The sequence below is a fragment of the Haliotis rufescens genome, unplaced genomic scaffold (assembly GCF_023055435.1).
Source record: "Haliotis rufescens isolate VD_foot unplaced genomic scaffold, xgHalRufe1.0.p SCAF_11, whole genome shotgun sequence".
NCBI classification, from domain to species: Eukaryota; Metazoa; Mollusca; class Gastropoda; order Lepetellida; family Haliotidae; genus Haliotis; species Haliotis rufescens.
This window is the reverse complement of record NW_025963791.1, coordinates 16,640,251-16,663,367: the sequence shown is the minus strand read 5'-3', so window position 1 is coordinate 16,663,367 and position 23,117 is coordinate 16,640,251. Positions and strand designations below refer to the sequence as shown.

The 23,117-nt window shown below is 44.3% G+C and overlaps 1 protein-coding gene across 1 annotated transcript in view; it reads right to left on the bottom strand.

Moving 5' to 3' along the window:
- LOC124150847 (DNA polymerase delta subunit 2-like) overlaps positions 1–22,180 on the bottom strand; it is a 28,102-nt gene extending 5,922 nt beyond the window's left edge. The window contains exons 1-9 of the mRNA XM_048392324.1: positions 21,856–22,180; positions 19,742–19,863; positions 17,511–17,634; positions 16,636–16,756; positions 16,059–16,254; positions 13,273–13,353; positions 12,430–12,587; positions 7,593–7,720; positions 2,863–2,964 (exon numbers count right to left, since the gene is read on the bottom strand). Of these exons, the coding sequence (XP_048248281.1) occupies positions 2,863–2,964; positions 7,593–7,720; positions 12,430–12,587; positions 13,273–13,353; positions 16,059–16,254; positions 16,636–16,756; positions 17,511–17,634; positions 19,742–19,863; positions 21,856–22,075 (1,252 nt within the window). The 5' untranslated portion in view covers positions 22,076–22,180. The remainder of the gene's footprint in view (positions 1–2,862; positions 2,965–7,592; positions 7,721–12,429; positions 12,588–13,272; positions 13,354–16,058; positions 16,255–16,635; positions 16,757–17,510; positions 17,635–19,741; positions 19,864–21,855) is intronic.
- Between the last annotated feature and the right edge of the window lie 937 nt (positions 22,181–23,117).

Genomic DNA, 23,117 nt, shown 5'->3' with positions numbered 1-23,117 from the left:
CCGTCCATCAGGGGTGTTCAATTAGTATGCCCGACCCATAAAAATAAAGTGCCTGGTAAGTGTAAAAATATAATTTAGTTGCCCTTTGGCAAGTATGAAAATGGTCGGTGTTATCTTTGAAATTTGGAAGCTGCATGGTGTGTTTGTCAACTGCAGATGAAGTTCCTGACTTGTCATTTTGCTTCTATTCTGTACATTTTCCATTAGCTGTTGCTTCAGAAAATGAGAAAACAGTGTTATCACTATCCCCTACCATAGGGCACATTAGAAATTTGTTTGTTCATATAATAGTGAATATAAACTATTAAAAGAACAGGAGTCCTGTAAAGCTATAAGGAGAGAAAGGCACTAGTGATATAAATACACACAAAAGGGTCCTCTCTGTGTCTCCCAGATGAGCTAACTTCAGTAGTTTCTCACAAAACTTGTCCCCATTGCAGACACTAGGTACTTAGTTGAAAAGCACTGAGCAAGGGCACCAATTTTCGAATACAGTCTTGACAAGTATCTCTTATAGAAGCATGCAAAGTTTTATTCATGTAATTTCCAGTTTCTCAGAAAGTTTGTCCCTATTTCATGCAGTATGCACAAAGTTGAAAAGCATGGAGCAAGGGCCATAACTCTGCAAAATTAATTTAAGTCACCAATTTGAAACTACTTTAAGATCATGACCAGAAATATCAGTGTGTAAAATTCCATTTCTCTGACTTAAATAGTTTTTGAGAAAATCTGCCTTCTTTGAGAAGCGTATAACAGCTAAATCGAAGCTGTGCCTTGACGGAACTTAGAGATCATTGGCGTATCAAAGTGTCTAGAGTCAACAACTCCTGATTTTGAATAAGTGAGCAATGACTTGTCCTGCCAGATAATTGTCGGTATGTCAACGTGTAGTACTCGTGAAGAGGTGATGGATTCCATCCCCCGGGTGCCGTATAGATGCGCTGCCCATTCTTGTATTGAGGCAGCATCAAAAGGAAGTGTGTAGGGATAATGAGGGAAGGATAATGACCGCAGGATGTTTGTTTGTTTGTTGTTTAACGCCGCACTCAGCAATATTCCAGCTCTATGACGGCGGTCTGTAAATAATCGAGTCTGGACCAGACAATCTAGTGATTAACATCAAGTGCATCGATCCGCGCAATTGGGATCGATGACATGCATCAACCAAGTCAGCAAGCCTGACCACCCGATCCCGTTAGTCGCCTTTTACGACAAGCATAGTCACCTTTTACGGCAAGCATGGGTTGCTGAAGACCTATTCTACCCGGATCTTCACGGGTCTATCACCACAGGAGGTGATATCACGCTCGTAGAAGGAACGGCTGGTAACATGCTTGGGTTTCTTTGATGATGAAGGCCCATGTTCTGTGTCCCTAGGCTTTAACCGTTGATTGACTTTTCTGGCATTTACATAGGTAATTACGAAAGTCTTCCTCGGTCAACTGGAAACATTGTGAGCAGTGATGAGCGAGTGAGTATGGTTTTACGCCGCTTTTAGCAATATTCCAGCAATATCACAGCGGGGGACACCAGAAATGGGCTTCACACATTGTACCCATGTCGGGAATCGAACCCACTAGGCTACCCAACCGCCCCCTTTGAGCAGTGATGAGGAGTTTTTCACAGACCACGGCAGTCACAACACAGATTGAGTGGATTGGCAGATGAACAAGTATGTCTCCATTTCTTACTGTCTGGGCGTTTATCAGGATCATGTCCCATGTTACTGTAAATGTTGATAAAATGTTGGTGGAAACACTTTCAAAAACAAAACTAAAATCAGTTCTCTACTATTCAAAACACAATAAGAAATAAGAAAAAGTGAATGAGTATGGTTTTATGCGGCTTTTAGCAATATTCCAGCAATATCACGGCGGGGGACACCAGAAATGGGCTTCACACATTGTACCCATGTCAGGAATCGAACTCGGGTCTTCGGCATGACGAGCGAACACTTTAACCACTAGGCTACCCGACCGCCCCTGATAAGAAAGAGAATGATGTGGCAGGTTGTGTTGGATGGTCAATTTGGCTTGGCCGATATGCAGGGGATTACATTGTGAGACCCATTTGTTTGGGTAGTGAGCATGGCGATGGGATGTGTTCGGGTGTAATGTTTTCTAAAGCTGGAAACTTTGTTCTAGGGTGTTTCCACAAGAAGATTGAAAGAAGGAGAAATGCATAGTGTGAGATAGGATAAATTTACAAATACAAAGTTTTAAGAGTCAACAGTCTAAAAAGTATCTCTAAAATATGATAATATTTATCTTAATTAGATAAGTGGGTACTAATAATGCTAATGATTGGAAAAATAGCTTTTCCAATATTTCTTCAGCGTTACAAATCTGCTTAATTACCTACTAGATTATTGGTTGGTTGGTTGTTTTGTTGTTTAACGCAGCACTGGAAGAGTACCCAGCTGTTTCTATCATTGTACTTGGATTTGTTTGTTTGTTAGTTTGTTGTTTAACGCCGCACTCAGCAATATTCCAGTTATATGGCGGCAGTCTGTAAATATTCGAGTCTGGACCAGACAATCCAGTGATTAATATCATGAGCATCGATCCATCCAATTGGGATCGATGACATGCATCGACCAAGTCATCGAGCCTGACCACCCGATCCCGTTAGTCGTTTCTTACGACAAGCAAAGTTGCCTTTTACGGCAAGCATGGGTTGCTGAAGACCTATTCTAACCCGGATCTTACCGGGTTGGATTATTAGTAATCCCCACTGGTGTCAAAATGGCAAAAAATGACAGCATTGTTCCATCAATGCATGTGAGGACTAGGTGAAGAACCCACTGGAAACTCATCATTGCTAGGATTGGAACAGGTGTCTGTATTATGCAATATGCTTTACCTTTAAACATCTTCGTTCCATACTCCTTACAGTTGCCGGCAAAGTAGACATGAGGGCAGTGAGTGATGATGAATGGGTCTTCACTGTAGAAGGGGTAGCAGCCTGCAGAGACATACACACAACAGGGTCTTAGTACATCAACGTAAACACAGACCCTCAGATGCTGGCAGGATTCAGCGGCTCTAGAACTGTGAGGATGCACAGAGAGAAGCGGAGGTCCCCGAAGCATAAAGTTGTAAAAGCCGACTAAAATGTAGATCATGTTATCAGACTCTGTGAGTTGGCTTGTTGTGTGTCATGTATCCTTGGCAGCTAGATGTTGCTCATGCTGTCAACCACTGGTTTACCTGACACAGACTCGATACTATACAGGTTACCATGATATAGCTAGGATACTGCCAACTGTGGCATGCATTAACAAACAAACAAACAAACAAACAAGAAAAGTCAGTTTCTCTAAGCATGACAGATTTTGTTTGTTTGTTGTTTAATGCTGCACTCAGCAATATTCCATGAATAACGATTTTATGTTGTTTGGTACACTGACAGTCAATCAGGCCTGTCCATCATTGAGCCAACCTGTACCACACAATCAGCTTGTACAAGCATAACGTATACGGGATCTTTGTTTGTTTGCTGTTTAACACTGCACTCAACAAATTCCAGCAATATGACAGTTAAGTGGTCTGTGAATAAGTGAGAATGGACAAGACAACCCTGTGATTGACATCATGAGCATCGATCTATGCAATTTGGAAACGATGACATGCATCAACCAAGTCAGCGAGCTTTTAAGACAAGCATGGGTTCCTGGAGACCTATTCTAACCCGGATCTTCAAGGGTGGAATACACTTTTGAGTACTTTAAACCATGGCTGCTTTGTCTTTGACCGTGGTCTAACTAACTGAATTGTTAGTTAAACACCACTTGGCAATGACGGAACTTCTTTTTTCCTCTATCTTTTTTCTTGATGATAGAACAATTTCATGAAAAACGTTTGTCGCCAACGGGATTTGAACCAGAGAAGACCGCACTGAAGGCTAATGAATGTAGTCTTCTGCCACGGCAACATGGGAGATAGGGTATGAAATTAACAACTAAATATTTACTTACATCAGTACCAATTGCTTATCCCTTTATGAATTGCGAAATGTGTTTTATGCAATTTTTATACAGTATGTAACTCTATGCATTCTAGTATTTGTACAGTACTTGGGATTTTGTAGCTTTTCGTTCAACAAAACGAACAGATAGAAAGAAATTACTTTAATCTTGATCAGGGCTATATTTGCTCATAATAGGCCCATAAAAATGGGCAAGTAATATTTAGTTGATTGATGAATGTGCTCGAGTTGGTCCAAAATGAATGGTATACTTGCCCCGGGACATGCATTTCATAACCCAAATCGGCAAAGTGCAAGGTGCACATGCAAAAGGCTTGGGGAACACATTTCACGTGCTACACGCAGGGCCGACTCACACAGTGTTCTCATAGTTGAGCACAGAGTTCCTGAATATCTTTCATGATAACTTTAACAAAACAACGTTTTTTAAGCATTTTAGGTGCCATAAATGTTAGACATGGTTTAAGTATGTAAGACCACTCGGACCCCAGTGTCTAATCGTTGAAATGGATGCGCGCCTCGTGGTTTAACTAACCATTTCAACGATAAGACACTGGGTCCTCGTTGTCTAACCTATACATAGGACTACCTACAACTAATGTCCCTTAGACACCCTGCCTCCCATGCCCACAGGTGCAATATACAAAGTGTGTCAGGTGCTTTTGAGGCCTGGTTCCCCCACACTACCTTGCCTCCCATGCCCACAGGTGCAACATTACCTAGTCTGTCAGGTGCTGTTGGAGCCAGGTGCCCCCACACTACCCTGCCTCCCATGCCTACAGGTGCAACATACCAAGTGTGTCAGGTGCTGTTAGAGCCAGGTGCCCTCACACTACCCTGCCTCCCATGCCCACAGGTGCAACATACCAAGTGTGTCAGGTGCTGTTGGAGCCAGGTGCCCCCACACTACCCTGCCTCCCATGCCCACAGGTGCAACATACCAAGTGTGTCAGGTGCTGTTGGAGCCAGGTGCCCCCTAACTACCCTGCCTCCCATGCCAACAGGTGCAACATACCAAGTGTGTCAGGTGCTGTTGGAGCCAGGTGCCCCCTAACTACCCTGCCTCCCATGCCAACAGGTGCAACATACCTAGTGTGTCAGGTGCTGTTGGAGCCAGGTGCCCCCACACTACCCTGCCCCCCATACCTACAGGTGCAACATACCAAGTGTGTCAGGTGCTGTTGGAGCTAGGTGCCCCCTAACTACCCTGCCTCCCATGCCCACAGGTGCAACATACCAAGTGTGTCAGGTGCTGTTGGAGCCAGGTGCCCCCTAACTACCCTGCCTCCCATGCCCACAGGTGCAACATACCAAGTGTGTCAGGTGCTGTTGGAGCCAGGTGCCCCCACCCTTCCCTGCCTCCCATGCCCACAGGTGCAACATACCAAGTGTGTCAGGTGCTGTTGGAGCCAGGTGCCCCCACCCTTCCCTGCCTCCCATGCCCACAGGTGCAACATACCAAGTGTGTCAGGTGCTGTTGGAGCCAGGTGCCCCCACCCTTCCCTGCCTCCCATGCCCACAGGTGCAACATACCAAGTGTGTCAGGTGCTGTTGGAGCCAGGAGCCCCTACACTACTCTGCCTCCCATGCCAACAGGTGCAACATACCAAGTGTGTCAGGTGCTGTTGGAGCCAGGAGCCCCTACACTACTCTGCCTCCCATGCCCACAGGTGCAACATACCAAGTGTGTCAGGTGCTGTTGGAGCCAGGTGCCCCTACACTACTCTGCCACCCATGCCTACAGGTGCAACATACCTAGTATGTCAGGTGCTGTTGGAGCCAGGTGCCCCCACACTACCCTGCCTCCCATGCCAACAGGTGCAACATACCAAGTATGTCAGGTGCTGTTGGAGCCAGGTGCCCCCACACTACCCTGCCACCCATGCCAACAGGTGCAACATACCAAGTATGTCAGGTGCTGTTGGAGCCAGGTGCCCCCACACTACCCTGCCTCCCATGCCAACAGGTGCAACATACCAAGTGTGTCAGGTGCTGTTGGAGCCAGGTGCCCCCTAACTACCCTGCCTCCCATGCCCACAGGTGCAACATACCAAGTGTGTCAGGTGCTGTTGGAGCCAGGTGCCCCCACACTACCCTGCCTCCCATGCCCACAGGTGCAACATACTAAGTGTGTCAGGTGCTGTTGGAGCCAGGTGCCCCCACACTACCCTGCCTCCCATGCCAACAGGTGCAACATACCAAGTGTGTCAGGTGCTGTTGGAGCCAGGTGCCCCCTAACTACCCTGCCTCCCATGCCTACAGGTGCAACATACCAAGTGTGTCAGGTGCTGTTGGAGCCAGGTGCCCCCACACTACCCTGCCTCCCATGCCCACAGGTGCAACATACTAAGTGTGTCAGGTGCTGTTGGAGCCAGGTGCCCCCACACTACCCTGCCTCCCATGCCAACAGGTGCAACATACCAAGTGTGTCAGGTGCTGTTGGAGCCAGGTGCCCCCACCCTTCCCTGCCTCCCATGCCCACAGGTGCAACATACCAAGTGTGTCAGGTGCTGTTGGAGCCAGGTGCCCCCACCCTTCCCTGCCTCCCATGCCCACAGGTGCAACATACCAAGTGTGTCAGGTGCTGTTGGAGCCAGGAGCCCCTACACTACTCTGCCTCCCATGCCAACAGGTGCAACATACCAAGTGTGTCAGGTGCTGTTGGAGCCAGGAGCCCCTACACTACTCTGCCTCCCATGCCCACAGGTGCAACATACCAAGTGTGTCAGGTGCTGTTGGAGCCAGGTGCCCCTACACTACTCTGCCACCCATGCCTACAGGTGCAACATACCTAGTATGTCAGGTGCTGTTGGAGCCAGGTGCCCCCACACTACCCTGCCTCCCATGCCAACAGGTGCAACATACCAAGTATGTCAGGTGCTGTTGGAGCCAGGTGCCCCCACACTACCCTGCCACCCATGCCAACAGGTGCAACATACCAAGTATGTCAGGTGCTGTTGGAGCCAGGTGCCCCCACACTACCCTGCCTCCCATGCCAACAGGTGCAACATACCAAGTGTGTCAGGTGCTGTTGGAGCCAGGTGCCCCCTAACTACCCTGCCTCCCATGCCCACAGGTGCAACATACCAAGTGTGTCAGGTGCTGTTGGAGCCAGGTGCCCCCACACTACCCTGCCTCCCATGCCCACAGGTGCAACATACTAAGTGTGTCAGGTGCTGTTGGAGCCAGGTGCCCCCACACTACCCTGCCTCCCATGCCAACAGGTGCAACATACCAAGTGTGTCAGGTGCTGTTGGAGCCAGGTGCCCCCTAACTACCCTGCCTCCCATGCCTACAGGTGCAACATACCAAGTGTGTCAGGTGCTGTTGGAGCCAGGTGCCCCCACACTACCCTGCCTCCCATGCCCACAGGTGCAACATACTAAGTGTGTCAGGTGCTGTTGGAGCCAGGTGCCCCCACACTACCCTGCCTCCCATGCCAACAGGTGCAACATACCAAGTGTGTCAGGTGCTGTTGGAGCCAGGTGCCCCCTAACTACCCTGCCTCCCATGCCCACAGGTGCAACATACTAAGTGTGTCAGGTGCTGTTGGAGCCAGGTGCCCCCACACTACCCTGCCTCCCATGCCTACAGGTGCAACATACCAAGTGTGTCAGGTGCTGTTGGAGCCAGGTGCCCCCACACTAGGGTCTTCTCCAGGATGTCCAGGTTGTCCTCCAGCGTGCTGTATCGCCAGATGTCTTGAATTGGCTGCCCTGATGTGCCCAGCAATCTGTTGGGATACCCAAGTAGCGACTGACTCTCACATTTTCAAGTAGGCAAGTGAACAATGTAAAGGGTCATTGATGAAGATAGGTTGAAGATGAGGATTCCAATGGTACAAAGACTTCCACAAAGTTGTCAGAACCACCTGGACATGCAAGGTGTCATGAGTTATCTCCCTTTTTAGAACCCATGTTTGGTATCATCCATGTTATCTGAATCATCTGAAAAACACTCTAAACACGTGAAACAGTAACCACCCAGTCCATTGAAAACATGCCAGCTAGCAACTAGACACAACAAACAACCCACAATGATACGAACAATGATGGTGTTCATGGCGGGGTTGGTGACAGTGTTCATAGCAGGGTACACAGAGGGCTGGGGGAACATACCCGACCCCCTCCCACTGAGATCCAGGGGGTTGGTGACAGTGTTCATGGCGGGGTACATGGAGGGCTGGGGGAACATACCCGACCCCCTCCCACTGAGATCCAGGGGGTTGGTGACAGTGTTCATGGCGGGGTACATGGAGGGCTGGGGGAACATACCTGACCCCCTCCACACTGAGATCCAGGGGGTTGGTGACAGTGTTCATGGCGGGGTACATGGAGGGCTGGGGGAACATACCTGACCCCCTCCACACTGAGATCCAGGGGGTTGGTGACAGTGTTCATGGCGGGGTACATGGAGGGCTGGGGGAACATACCCGACCCCCTCCCACTGAGATCCAGGGGGTTGGTGACAGTGTTCATGGCGGGGTACATGGAGGGCTGGGGGAACATACCTGACCCCCTCCACACTGAGATCCAGGGGGTTGGTGACAGTGTTCATGGCGGGGTACATGGAGGGCTGGGGGAACATACCTGACCCCCTCCACACTCAGATCCAGGGGGTTGGTGACAGTGTTCATGGTAGGGTACAGGGAGGGCTGGGGGAACATACCTGACCCCCTCCACACTCAGATCAAGGGGGTTGGTGACAGTGTTCATGGTAGGGTACAGGGAGGACTGGGGGAACATACCTGACCCCTTCCACACTCAGATCCAGGGGGTTGGTGACAGTGTTCATGGTAGGGTATGCCGAGGACTGTGGGAACATACCTGACCCCTTCCACACTCAGATCCAGGGGGTTGGTGACAGTGTTCATGGTAGGGTATGCCGGGGACTGGGGGAACATACCTGACCCCCTCCACACTGAGATCCAGGGGGTTGGTGACAGTGTTCATGGTAGGGTATGCCGAGGACTGTGGGAACATACCTGACCCCCTCCACACTCAGATCCAGGGGGTTGGTGACAGTGTTCATGGTAGGGTATGCCAAGGACTGGGGAAACATACCTGACCCCTTCCACACTGAGATCCAGGGGGTTGGTGACAGTGTTCATGGTAGGGTATGCCGAGGACTGGGGGAACATACCTGACCCCTTCCACACTCAGATCCAGGGGGTTGGTGACAGTGTTCATTAGGGCTGGTTATCGATATGGATTACTCAGATCGATTATCGGTAGTCACATATCGATCAATAATCGATAAATATCAAAGAATTCTATTTTGGTAAAATGACATTACAGAAAAATGGCATTTCACTTCTCCGGAGACTCAGTGTTTCAACAATACGCACGTTACATCGCATTTTTAGCGATGAACAATTTGAGTTTAAGATTCATGTCGTCAAAGACAATTATTATTTCTATAAAGTGAGAATACCGTATTTTCTTGAGTATTCCTTTTAATATTGTTTTTATTAATTTCGGCGAAATCGTGTGTGAAGCGATCGGAAGATCGCACAACTCACCGTTATTAACAGCAACCACGGTCAGAATACCGCTATTGACGTCTTGAAACGAACTTTAGTTGACAGAGAATGGATACATATATCATAAATGACATACTTTGACTCGTTAAAAGTCATATTTGTTTTTGTTTGACGATTCTATGTCAACATGAAATTCTCGCGATCACGTGCGCGTGAGCCTTGACGGTGACTGGTCAGACTGAGTCCATGTAAAAAGTAATACCCGGGAATAGCGATCAGCTGCTTCGCTTAGGGTTATTATCTATTTTAAATATGTTTAGTAAAGGCTGTATATAATTAAGAAAATAATGGAATATATTATTCTTGATAAAAAAAATAGTTTCATATACAATTTTTGCCGATCCTTGCATTAAAAATCCTATTAAGTTATTTCATTGGGTGTGTCTTGACCGAATCACCGGTCGATTCCAAGAAAACGTGTGTACAGCTGATTGCTGTTTCCGGCTTAGTTTACGAGAAAATACACAAGGTAATCTTAATCCCGGGATATAAAACAATGCCTAGCAGAACAATAAATACTATTTAAACGGTAAATAAACATGTCTGGTGATTTTTTTTCTCAAATTTCGAATTTGTACTGACGAAGTTTCTCATCACCCGTTCGTGTGCCGGACTTCGCTGAAAGGGTACGGTGTAATTTTTTTCTGCGCATAATATTCAAATTTCTTTTTTTCCAAAATATTGAACCCGCTAGAGGGGGGTGCGCATTATACATGGGTGCGCACTGTACTCAAGAAAATACGGTAATTGAGAAATTAAATGTAATTTCACCTGATATAGTCGTTTGTCATTTATGTACAGTATTCACGAAACTATTCAGATAAAAAATCATCAAATATTCCGCCATTGTGAATGTCAGGTGTGTACAGGTGTGTGCTACGTAGTAGGTTGTACTAGGTTCACAGGTGTGATACGTTATAGATTGGGTGGCAGACTGATATTAAACAAACATCGTGCGATTATAACGGGGAAATTAGGAATTTTTGCTGCCATATCGTAAAAATGTCAAACCCCACGTGGACCTCACGTGGGCTGTGAGTTGAGAATACCGGCAAAAACGAAAACCATGATCATTGAAAAAATCGAAACAGACTGGAATACGTAGTTACCAAATAGACATAAAATTTGAAATTTTAGGAAATAGAATGGGAAGAATTCTTTTTAAGAATTAAAGTATTATGAAACCTATTTAAATCATGATACTTCATACTATTTCGAAAATATACATATTTTCTAACATCCTGACTCCGCATTTAGATGCCTGTGACTACATTTGTAATTACCCACTATCAACACGTAATGGCGTCGTCGTTCGATTCAAAGCAGAACTTTTTACTTTTTCAAACATTTGATTTTTATTTGCGACTAAACATCAAGCGAAGGGGAGAAAACTGTATGTTAGGGTGAATCTGTCTGTTTATATCTAGCGATAATTACAAGGATAGCAAAACAAATAAGTCAAATGTGTTGCAGTAAAAACTTTTATTTGTCGAAAAAATACATGTCATTATCGATAGCATTATATTCATATCGATAATCGTCACAACCTTCTTCCATCGATGATAATTACGATTATCGATCTAAATCACCAGCCCTAGTGTTCATGGTAGGGTATGCCGAGGACTGTGGGAACATACCTGACCCCCTCCACACTCAGATCCAGGGGGTTGGTGACAGTGTTCATGGTAGGGTACACGGAGGACTGGGGGAACATACACTGACCCCCTCCACACTGAGATCCAGGGGGTTTGTGACAGTGTTCATGGTGGGGTATGCCGAGGACTGTGGGAACATACCTGACCCCTTCCACACTCAGATCCAGGGGGTTGGTGACAGTGTTCATGGTAGGGTACACGGAGGACTGGGGGAACATACCTGACCCCCTCCACACTGAGATCCAGGGGGTTGGTGACAGTGTTCATGGTGGGGTATGCCGAGGACTGTGGGAACATACCTGACCCCTTCCACACTCAGATCCAGGGGGTTGGTGACAGTGTTCATGGTAGGGTACACGGAGGACTGGGGGAACATACCTGACCCCCTCCACACTGAGATCCAGGGGGTTGGTGACAGTGTTCATGGTGGGGTATGCCGAGGACTGTGGGAACATACCTGACCCCCTCCACACTGAGATCCAGGGGGTTGGTGACAGTGTTCATGGTAGGGTATGCCGAGGACTGGGGAAACATACCTGACCCCTTCCACACTGAGATCCAGGGGGTTTGTGACAGTGTTCATGGTAGGGTATGCCGAGGACTGGGGGAACATACCTGACCCCTTCCACACTGAGATCCAGGGGGTTTGTGACAGTGTTCATGGTAGGGTATGCCGAGGACTGGGGGAACATACCTGACCCCCTCCACACTGAGATCCAGGGGGTTGGTGACAGTGTTCATTGTAGGGTATGCCGAGGACTGGGGGAACATACCTGACCCCCTCCACACTGAGATCCAGGGGGTTGGTGACAGTGTTCATGGTGGGGTATGCCGAGGACTGGGGGAACATACCTGACCCCCTCCACACTGAGATCCAGGGGGTTGGTGACAGTGTTCATTGTAGGGTACAGGGAGGTCTGGGGGAACATACCTGACCCCTTCCACACTCAGATCCAGGGGGTTTGTGACAGTGTTCATGGTAGGGTATGCCGAGGACTGGGGGAACATACCTGACCCCCTCCACACTGAGATCCAGGGGGTTGGTGACAGTGTTCATGGTAGGGTACAGGGAGGGCTGGGGGAACATACCTGACCCCTTCCACTGAGATCCAGGGGGTTGGTGACAGTGTTCATGGTAGGGTATGCCGAGGACTGGGGGAACATACCTGACCCCCTCCACACTCAGATCCAGGGGGTTGGTGACAGTGTTCATGGTAGGGTACACGGAGGACTGGGGGAACATACCTGACCCCTTCCACACTGAGATCCAGGGGGTTGGTGACAGTGTTCATGGTAGGGTATGCCGAGGACTGTGGGAACATACATCTGTGTAGGGGCTGTTGCGGCAGCACGTGATTTGTTGGATCAGTCGCCCCAGGGAGAATATCGACATCAACACACGACTGAAACGGCATATCACATACACATAACACATAGATATATAGCATATCTCATATAACATAATAATCGTATAGCATGTCACATTTACACAACACATAGATATATAGCATATCTCATATAACATAATAATCGTATAGCTATCACATTTAAACAATTAAATGCCTGCCAAATGCACTTGGTTTAAAATCCTACATAAATCTCTATCATCCACTGTAATGCCGGGACTATAGTATGAAACACTGGTCAGCCAGGCCCAACCTGAGTAGTGAGTGATTGAGTTTGGTTTTACGCCGCTTTTAGCAATATTCCAGCAATATCACGGCGGGGGACACCAAAAATGGGCTTCACACATTGTACCCATTTCAGGAATCGAACCCGGGTCTTCGGCGTGACAAGCGAACGCTTTAACCACTAGGCTACCCGACTGCCCCCCAACCTGAGTAGCTAGATGTAACAAATGTTATATATCATATATATATGTCGGATCACACTTTCTTAGTAAAGTACAGATTCTCATACTTTTTTGGGTTGAGTCCTCTCAAGGGGGAGGCACCTAATCGCCAGCTAGATGCCAATGTGACAGCTGGAATAATGATGACTGCAGTGTAAAACACCAGTACTAATTAAATTAAATTAATTTATCAAATGTGTGAGTAAATGAACAGTTTCCCAGTGTGAACTACTCACGGCAAGCTGTGTGACAATGTCGTCCAAACTCTTCATTGCCTCCACAGTTCCTGCTGTTGTCTTCTTTGTCAGATATTTTGCCTGAAATGTTCAAAATTAGTTCTGAGAATGAGCTAGTAGAGATGCAACAAGTGAACGAGTGAGTGTTCTTTTTCCATGTTTATGACCGTTGTTTTAAGTGATAGTGTGCAGAATCGACAACCAAACTTAACTGCAATTGGAAATATCCCCATGTTATCAGGTTATGGGTTTACGGACGCTTAAGAAACATTTGTAATTTTCTCATCAATCACAAGTAAAACTGTAAAACATCTCACTCACTTATAAAAGATGACTTTATCTTAAAAACAGGTCATCATCTGAGTATTTACAATGTCTTTGTGATGCCACACCCCTTGTTATAGCGTGTGTAATCGCAATAACCATGGCCGTCCGAAAATGTATGATGTCCGAAAACCTATGACCCGATGATATGATGTATGGGATTTAAAAAAGAAGAAGATAACTCTCCCTAAAGTCTGCATAGTAAATCTAGTGAGGGAGTAGGGTCAGTGATGTTTTGACCAGTATTTCACCATGTTACTGTAAGATTAAAATGTGATGAAACGCAATTATCGTAGACATTTACCTCTTGGCAAATCAGGGATTCAAACACACTATCAACAGTGGGATCCTGGTGCAACTGAGGTGAGCAACTTTGAACACTGGGACTTCCATGTTCCCTCAAACCATGTGAAATATTGCAGCTAAACACCCTGAAGAGCAGGTCAACTTAACAGTTTATAGACAGTTACCAGAACTCGCAGCTTCAAGCATATGTTATAATTTGTGAACATCCATCAATATAATAATGATAACTGACATATCAGTTAGAATATGAAAACACCAACCGGATGATAGGCGATAATTCACATATATTTCATAACAATGAACAAACCAGCAGGTTACACAAAATTTGCTGAATTTCTTTTATTAACACAACATGTCTGTCCACCAACATGCAGTAATGTCAAGTATCCTTGACGTCATAACTTCCGTGGTCATGTGGGAGCTGTGCGATGGGGGCTGCCTCACAACTTGTTGAAACAACTTTTACCATTGCAACACATAGCTACCACACATAACAATACTCTACTGACACGAACATCAATCTGAATCGTGTGTAAACACAAAATAAAGAGTTATCTTCCTTATCTCACGGACAACACATACCTTGTTCACAACACACACCTTGTCAACAACACATACCTTGTTCACAACACATACCTTGTTCACAACACATACCTTGTTCACAACACAAACCTTGTCAACAACACACACCTTGTTAAAAACATATACCTTGTTCACAACACGTACCTTGTTCACAACACATACCTTGTTCACAACACCGACCTTGTTCACAACACATACCTTGTTCACAACACATACCTTGTTCACAACACACACCTTGTTCACAACACGTACCTTGTTCACAACACATACCTTGTTCACAACACATACCTTGTTCACAACACGTACCTTGTTCACAACACATACCTTGTTCACAACACATACCTTGTTCACAACACACACCTTGTTCACAACACACACCTTGTTCACAACACAGACCTTGTTCACAACACAGACCTTGTTCACAACACACACCTTGTTAACAACACATACCTTCTTCACAACACATACCTTGTTCACAACACATACCTTGTTCACAACACACACCTTGTTCACAACACACACCTTCTTAACAACACATACATTGTTCACAACACACACCTTGTTCACAACACGTACCTTGTTCACAACACGTACCTTGTTCACAACACATACCTTGTTCACTACACAGACCTTGTTCACAACACATACCTTGTTCACAACACACACCTTGTCAACAACACATACCTTGTTCACAACACATACCTTGTTCACAACACAGACCTTGTTCACAACACATACCTTGTTCGCAACACATACATTGTTCACAACACATACCTTGTTCACAACACACACCTTGTTCACAACACCGACCTTGTTCACAACACATACCTTGTTCACAACACAGACCTTGTTCACAACACATACCTTGTTCACAACACAGACCTTGTTCACAACACGTACCTTGTTCACAACACACACCTTGTTCACAACACAGACCTTGTTCACAACAGACCTTGTTCACAACACATACCTTGTTCACAACACGTACCTTGTTCACAACACATACCTTGTTCACAACACATACCTTGTTCACAACACACATCTTGTCAACAACACACACCTTGTTCACAACACACACCTTGTCAACAACACATACCTCATTCACAACACATACCTCGTTCACAACACATACCTCGTTCACAACACATACCTCGTTCACAACACAGACCTTGTTCACAACAGACCTTGTTCACAACACAGACCTTGTTCACAACACGTACCTTGTTCACAACACATACCTTGTTCACTACACAGACCTTGTTCACAACAGACCTTGTTCACAACACGTACCTTGTTCACAACACATACCTTGTTCACAACACATACCTTGTTCACAACACATACCTTGTTCACAACACACCTTGTTCACAACACATACCTTGTTCACAACACATACCTTGTTCACAACACACACCTTGTCAACAACACATACCTTGTTCACAACACATACCTTGTTCACAACACATACCTCGTTCACAACAGACCTTGTTCACAACACATACCTTGTTCACAACACATACCTTGTTCACAACACATACCTTGTTCACAACACGTACCTTGTTCACAACACATACCTTGTTCAAACTCTCTTTATCCTGCAAGGTGCCACTGAGGCTGTTCCCTGCCAGAATGACACGGACAATGTTTGCCGACGCTTCCTGCTGCCCCTCGTCCCCCAGTTGCCCCGTCACCAGGTCGACAAACATCTGCAGCTGAAACAGCTTCTCAGACTTGCCCCCGATGTCCAAACCAGACAGGAGGGCCACATAACTGCAAAACGCATCGGAGGTCATATAGTTTTTTTAGATGGTTCATGAGACCAACTTACAAAACACCACTAAAATAATAAAATAATATATAATGACTTTTGGCAATTTGTGGGCTGAGGGCCAGGTATGCTTTACAATAAGGTTTGTGAATGCCAACAGTCCAAGCTGTCCTGTAACTGAGACAAAATTGTTATGGATGAGCAACTTCTTTATTACAATTGGGCGACGTTTCGGTGTAGATTCTAACACTGTTATCAAGCAAATGATATCTACACCGAAACGTCGCCCAATTGTAATAAAGAAGTTGCTGATCCATAACAATTTTGTCTTAGTTACCATTCCAACTTCTAAATGCCACTCAAAGAAGTTATTCTAACTGTACCTGTCTTTTGTGAGTTTGGGTCTGTCCACTTGAGAGGGCAGGAGCTGGAATGTCCAGTCTTCCACATGGAACTTGCCCTTGTCGTCCTCAGGCTCTACCCCATACACTGCCAAGATCACACCTGTCACAGGCCCCATGTTACACGTTTCATAGCTACACCTCTATCACATCAATAGGAAGGGTTCCTTGTTTCAATCAAACATAGTGACTGAGTAATGAAAATCTGACAGACTGTCAGAACATTGTTTGGATTTAAGATAAACCTAACATACATGTGTCAATGTAAACAGTTTCAAACAAGAATAGGTCTTCAGCAAACCATGCTTGCCCTAAAAGGCAACTATGCTTGTCGTAAGAGGCAACTAACGGAATCGGGTGGTCAGGCTCTCTGACTTGGTTGATGCATCAGGGTTAGAAATTGGCACTAGTCCTGTAGTCCTTGCCAAACTGCCCAATAGTTAAGGTATCATAAGGACTAGTAGAAATGTGCCATTTTTAAGGGTTTTGCTATACATTATCATTATAAGGTCTAGTGGTCCAAAAATATAAGTTTCTACCGCTGTGCATGTCATTGTATCCCAACTGCATGGATCGATGGTCATGATATCAATCACTGGATTGTCTGGTCCAGATTTGATTATTTATAGACCGCCATCATACAGCTGGAATAATGCTGAGTGTGGCGTTAAACAACAACAAACAATCAAAGTGGATATAGGTTGCTTCCATTCAGAAGTTTTATGCATGAAGGTTGTAATATATTGCTTCCTTTAAAACTTTGGTACTCAATGATGTTCCTATTGGTACCCTTTGACCATGTAAACTGTAGGAAAATTCAATTTCTTCCTTAACTTATGACAGGACAAACTGCATACCTGTGACTGACGTGTCAACCTTCATGTTTCCAAGCAGATAAATCCTCTGTAGTTCATCCTCCAGTAGCAGCTTGTCAGCCTCATCAGTGTAGCGGGACCGGACCGGTTGTGGCATCAAGTTATGCTGAAACAACAGGTTTACACAATATGTGATTTGCATTGCCTTCCAACATCTTACATCAGGGAACAGCCCAGTGACCGTAACCCCTCATTCATAGTTGATCATGTCACACAACAGTCAGCACACTTCCACGGTATCTAGATATCTCCAAAGTACTCCAAATATTATACATAAGTTCAAATACTACATATATACCCATCTCTACCAACAAAAGTGAAATCAAGATCGAATATGAAAGCCAGCCGAGGTGCACCAGACAATTTTTTAAGCCATAGTGAAAAAATTTACTCACATAGAATTATTTTCATGAAACATTTCAATTTTTCAATATGTTTACTTCCTTAATATTTGGTATTTTTAAACCAGTTAGAAGACATTTAAAACAAAATTCCTGCCAAAGAATGTACGAAATGCTACCTTTACCATTGTTTACATACACTGGAACAGAGATATAGACACCCGTAACAAATGTTACATTTGGGGTAACACTTTCTTAGTTAAGAACAGATTCTCATACTTTTGGGGTTGAGTCCCATCCAGGAATTTGAACCCACACTGCCAGAGTGTGGCACCTAATCGCCAGCACACAAAGTCAGCAATCTAACCCACTCAGCCACCGAGGCTTCCACAGAAATGAAGGTCTGACAACTGGTTGTCTACGAGAATCTGTCCTTTACTAAGAAAGTGTTATCCTAACTGTAACATTTGTTACATCTGACCACTGTCCAAACGGCATTGTGTGTTCATATAGACACCATTGGTCATGTCCAGCTAGTCTTCAGCTGATTTTGAACTAGAGGTTATGTGAGTTTACTAGATTTTGGGGGAAACAACTAGATTGTTACTAGTCTCGGACTAATGAGTTAGTGGCCATGGCGTTTTATCAGCACAGATTTGTACACTGTCTAAGCAAACTTCAGTAAACTATGTTTATAACGAACATGCTTATAGTGAACTGAAGGATATAACAAACTGGGCTTTTTGTCTCGGCCTTTGTATATGCTGTATATATATGCTTATAACGAACAACGGTTATAACGAACTAAAATTAGTGGTCCCTTTGAGTTCGTTATAACCATAGTTTACTGTATTCCCATTGAATCGGGCAATGGGGGACTTATTTTCTGTACTTAATGTATATATGCTGCTTATCTAGACACATATTCTTAACTAAGTGCCCATGGCATGCAACTTGGGAAAAAAATTATTATTTAGTTGAAATTTGATATTTTCTTTAATTCAGAGTTATTTTAACATTGTATTTTGAAACTGCATTCAATACAATAACATAAAACTAAGTGTTAAAACCTCTTCCTCTCTATTGGTCCTGTTATCAGACATCTTCCCGAGGCAAGAGAGTTAACTGACTTTAAAAGTCCAGTTTCCACCCTTGCCGAACTAGGCTGGAATTACTGGGCTCGATCGTAGCGCCACCAGTGGCTATTACCAGTTATGTCCCTTCTAAGCCTCTCCTATGGACCAAGCAGATTCCACCTCTCTTGTCACTTGCGTTTGTTTAACACAAAATGGTGGCACCCGGTAAGGACGATCTGATCGATAATCAAGATCTATATTATGATAAAATGGATCTTACATCGCGAAATGCATCAGATCACGTGAGTGTCTTGATTAAAAACATGAAAAAAATTGGAAAATATCTGCTGACAACGAGTTGGCGGTGCACATGCATTGCAAATCCTGCAATCGACCGAAATCTGCACGACAGTTTACGAACCGGTTTTCGATTTCGGTGCGTGATTTTGATTGGACTATGCATTATATGTAACTCCATAATACCAGCCTAGTTACCTCAACATGCCCTCAACTTAATTACCAGTTATCATGGTTATCACATGAATTGGGAAATATATAATTCCAACTTGGGAATTATTAATGACATTGGTTGTAGGCTTGGGGGTCGAATATCACCTCCAAGCAGATCCAGATGATCCCTGCTAGAGCACAGCCATTGTTGTATAGGAAGACAAAATGGCTGCCAACATCATGCATATGAACTTGCCATCAGTTATTGGTAGCTACATGTAGTGATATGAAGGACAGCTGATATGTAATGGTGAATGAAGGAGGGAAAGCTGCATCTCATGCTCACCTCTTCACTAATTTCCTTGAGAATACTTGGTTTGAGTTCCATATGTTTGAAGAGAGTTCCGATCACCACACACTTCTCATCACTCTTCAGTTCATGCAGCTTCCTAACTTTGATGTCAGCACCTAGAAACATAGAATTCTAATCTTAAACACTAAACAATGCTGAATATGCTAAAAAATGTTTTAGAAAAAGAAAATGCTGTATACATGGTATATCCATACAATATACACAAGTAACTTTATTTGAGATGCGGTTTGTTTTAAACTAAAGTGAATGGGCAACAAATAGGATGAGATGGTAACCATGGTAACACGACAGAAACCCTTGCACCTTACCATGTTAGTGAGTGAGTGAGTGAGTTGGGTTTAACGCCGCTTTTAACAGTATTCCAGTCATATCGCGGCGTGTCAGCTTAATGTGGGAGGAAAACCCGAAGTGATGCAGGTCTCAGATGTTTACCACTTCGGTGAACCCCACGAGCACGGGTATGGTGCTGGTTGGGAGTGGACGTTGTGGGGATGAGTTCAAATTTACTATTACCCGACCCTAGCCACATACCCACTGTGGGCCTAAAGAGTTTGGCAGAAAATGTCAATAGGGAATTGTTTTCTTTAATGATGGCAAAAACTATTTAGATACAGGTATAAAACTATGTGATCATGCATACACTAAAGATGATCAAAACTTCATCTTTACTCTAACATATAAAAGTCAGAAGGAATGTGTGCATAATTAGAAAGAAATGCAAACATAAGCGACGAGTAGTGTAGCCATGGAGTTTTATTGTTATTGTCATTAAACAATATACTGAAAAAAGTCCTGACATATCATGCGACTAACCACAGGTCTGACCCGACCACCCAAGTTTCTAGGGTCAGGCAACAGAAAATCAGTGATACAGTTTATGAGAGAAGTTGTTTTCCTGCATGCCACCATGACCACAGAGCACTTATAACATGATAAAATACATGTAGAATGTAGGTAATATTAACTGTAATAATACAGACTTGTTTACAATTGAAAAAAGTCTGGCATAGCAGTCTGTCTTTTGTTGAGCAGGGCAATAAAGTAGTAACGCTCAAAAAGTGTCTAGTGTTGCCCAGGCTGCTGCAAGTGATGGGGGCCTAACATAATAATCTTAATCCGTTTACTCATTTCTCAATTTTCACATATCAATGGCAGTTATGTGAGAACACTTCAGTAACTTGCTGCTGATGTGTATCAGTAATCAGCTTGCACAGTGGATGTAAGATGTGCTTATAATAATGCTTGATTGGATACTGGCAGGCATTTAGAAGGCGTCCTGTATGTGCTGCAATTGCGCCAATCACAGTGAGGTCACAGTCAGTTTTTTAAAGTGATGTCAAAGTTTGGCAAGTGTGGGTGTGTAGACATTATTTTATCATGTTTATATGTGTATCTGTTCCGAGTCATGATGACAGGCGAATTTCATGCTTATTTTGGATACTTGGGGCTCTCAAATGGGTTCTGGACAACCAGGAATTTGACACATCCATTTCGACAGATCTTATAAGAATATGATGATAAATAGAGAAGGACTTGGCAGGGGCCAACATCTGATTTGAGACAACCGGGAACCTCGACACATCCAAGTCTGACACAAAAATGTTCTGCTGTGTTTGTCAAGTTTACTAGTGAGAATTTACTAATGTACACTGGGGTATAAACGCATTGCTATTTACATATTGTAAGGTCTACCCGACTAGTTGTGTCTGTTGACACCCCCATTTCCTTGATGGCCAAGTAGGCTTATGCTGTTAAACATTGCCATCAGAATACTGTAGCTGTATCGGGCCAAGGTAGTCTGTATATTATGCAGTCAGGCTAACCACTGTTTGACAGCATGAACAATGGTCCACGCTGATAAAACACACTGACACATAAGCAGCCAGTCACACATTGTAAGTTAAAATAATATAACCCCCTTGTGCACCTTTCCGCAGAGAACACTAGGATAATGTGTTTGACGGTTCATAATACCGAGGGCGAAGCAACAGATCGTTGCTTTTAGATCTGTTGCTTTTAATTATAATTTTTGAGTGTATATGTTTATATGGCGCATTATGCACATGCACGTATTAACGCAGTATTACCCCATTTATCTTTGGCAGCTGCGGTTAATTTCGGTCTCATCGTCAACAGTCTTTCTGCATACAGGTGAGCATACTGTCTGCCGAAGTTTCTATCTTTCACGCGAAACCTGTCGTTGTGATCTACCACCTTGGTAGCTTCTCTCACATACGAATGTGTCTCGGAGGGTTCTGACAACAGTTTCCCAACACCTTCAGGTGTCGGATTTGTAGAATAAATCATGTCACTGAAATGATATTTCCAATAATCACAAATATCGTTTGTTCCTTATTGAAAAAATATGAACTCCCGCCTTTGGTAACTCTTCTGTTGGCAAGATAATAAAATTTGGTTTAGGGGAAGTAACTCTTATTTATTAGAAACATACCACTAAGAAAACAAAGAAATTATGCGTTTCGCTACGTATTTCCATCGGCTAACAGAACTGGGCTTTAATACACTGGATAAACGAGCAATTTTAATTAGAAAAATGTTATAAAAACTCCCTTGGTCAATATTATTTATAGTTTGAATGTACAATGCTATACAAATGGTTCTGGGCTAACTCAACGTCCCCCGGGCAGACGCTGAATAGCGAGTCCACGGAGGTTGGTTGGTTGGTTGGTTTGTTGTTTAACGCCGCACTCAGCAATATTCCAGCTATATGACGGCGGTCTGTAAATAATCGAGTCTGGACCAGACAATCCAGTGATTAATAAAATGAGCATCGATCCACGCAATTGGGATCGATGACATGCATCAACCAAGTCAGCGAGCCTGACCACCCGATCCCGTTAGTCGCCTTTTACGACAAGCATAGTCGGAGGCGGTCCCTTGAATGATATATGCCAGAGACCATATACCGATATATGTATAAGGTATATATATATATCGGTATATGGTCTCTGTATATGCTCAGGAAGAAAAGCCTGTGACTTTATATTTCTTTATATATCTTCTGAATATATTTCATACTGTATTCCTGCAATGAACACTTTCCTGTATTCCATAGTAATAATTGACAAGCTCCTTGAAAGTTACGATGGAAGCACCCATTGTGCAAGAGAACCTGTCAATCAGGAACTGACTAATACCTTATCCATTGTGTTTACACTCAAAACACAAAATGTTTTAAATCCTAAACATATCCTGAATCCATGGTGAGGATCTAAACATGTTTAGGGTTGGGCGTAACAGCTATTCAGCTGTTCAAAGAAGAAATCCAATATATTCCAGCTATATGACGGCATTCTGTGAATATTCGGATTTGGAACGGAGAATTCAG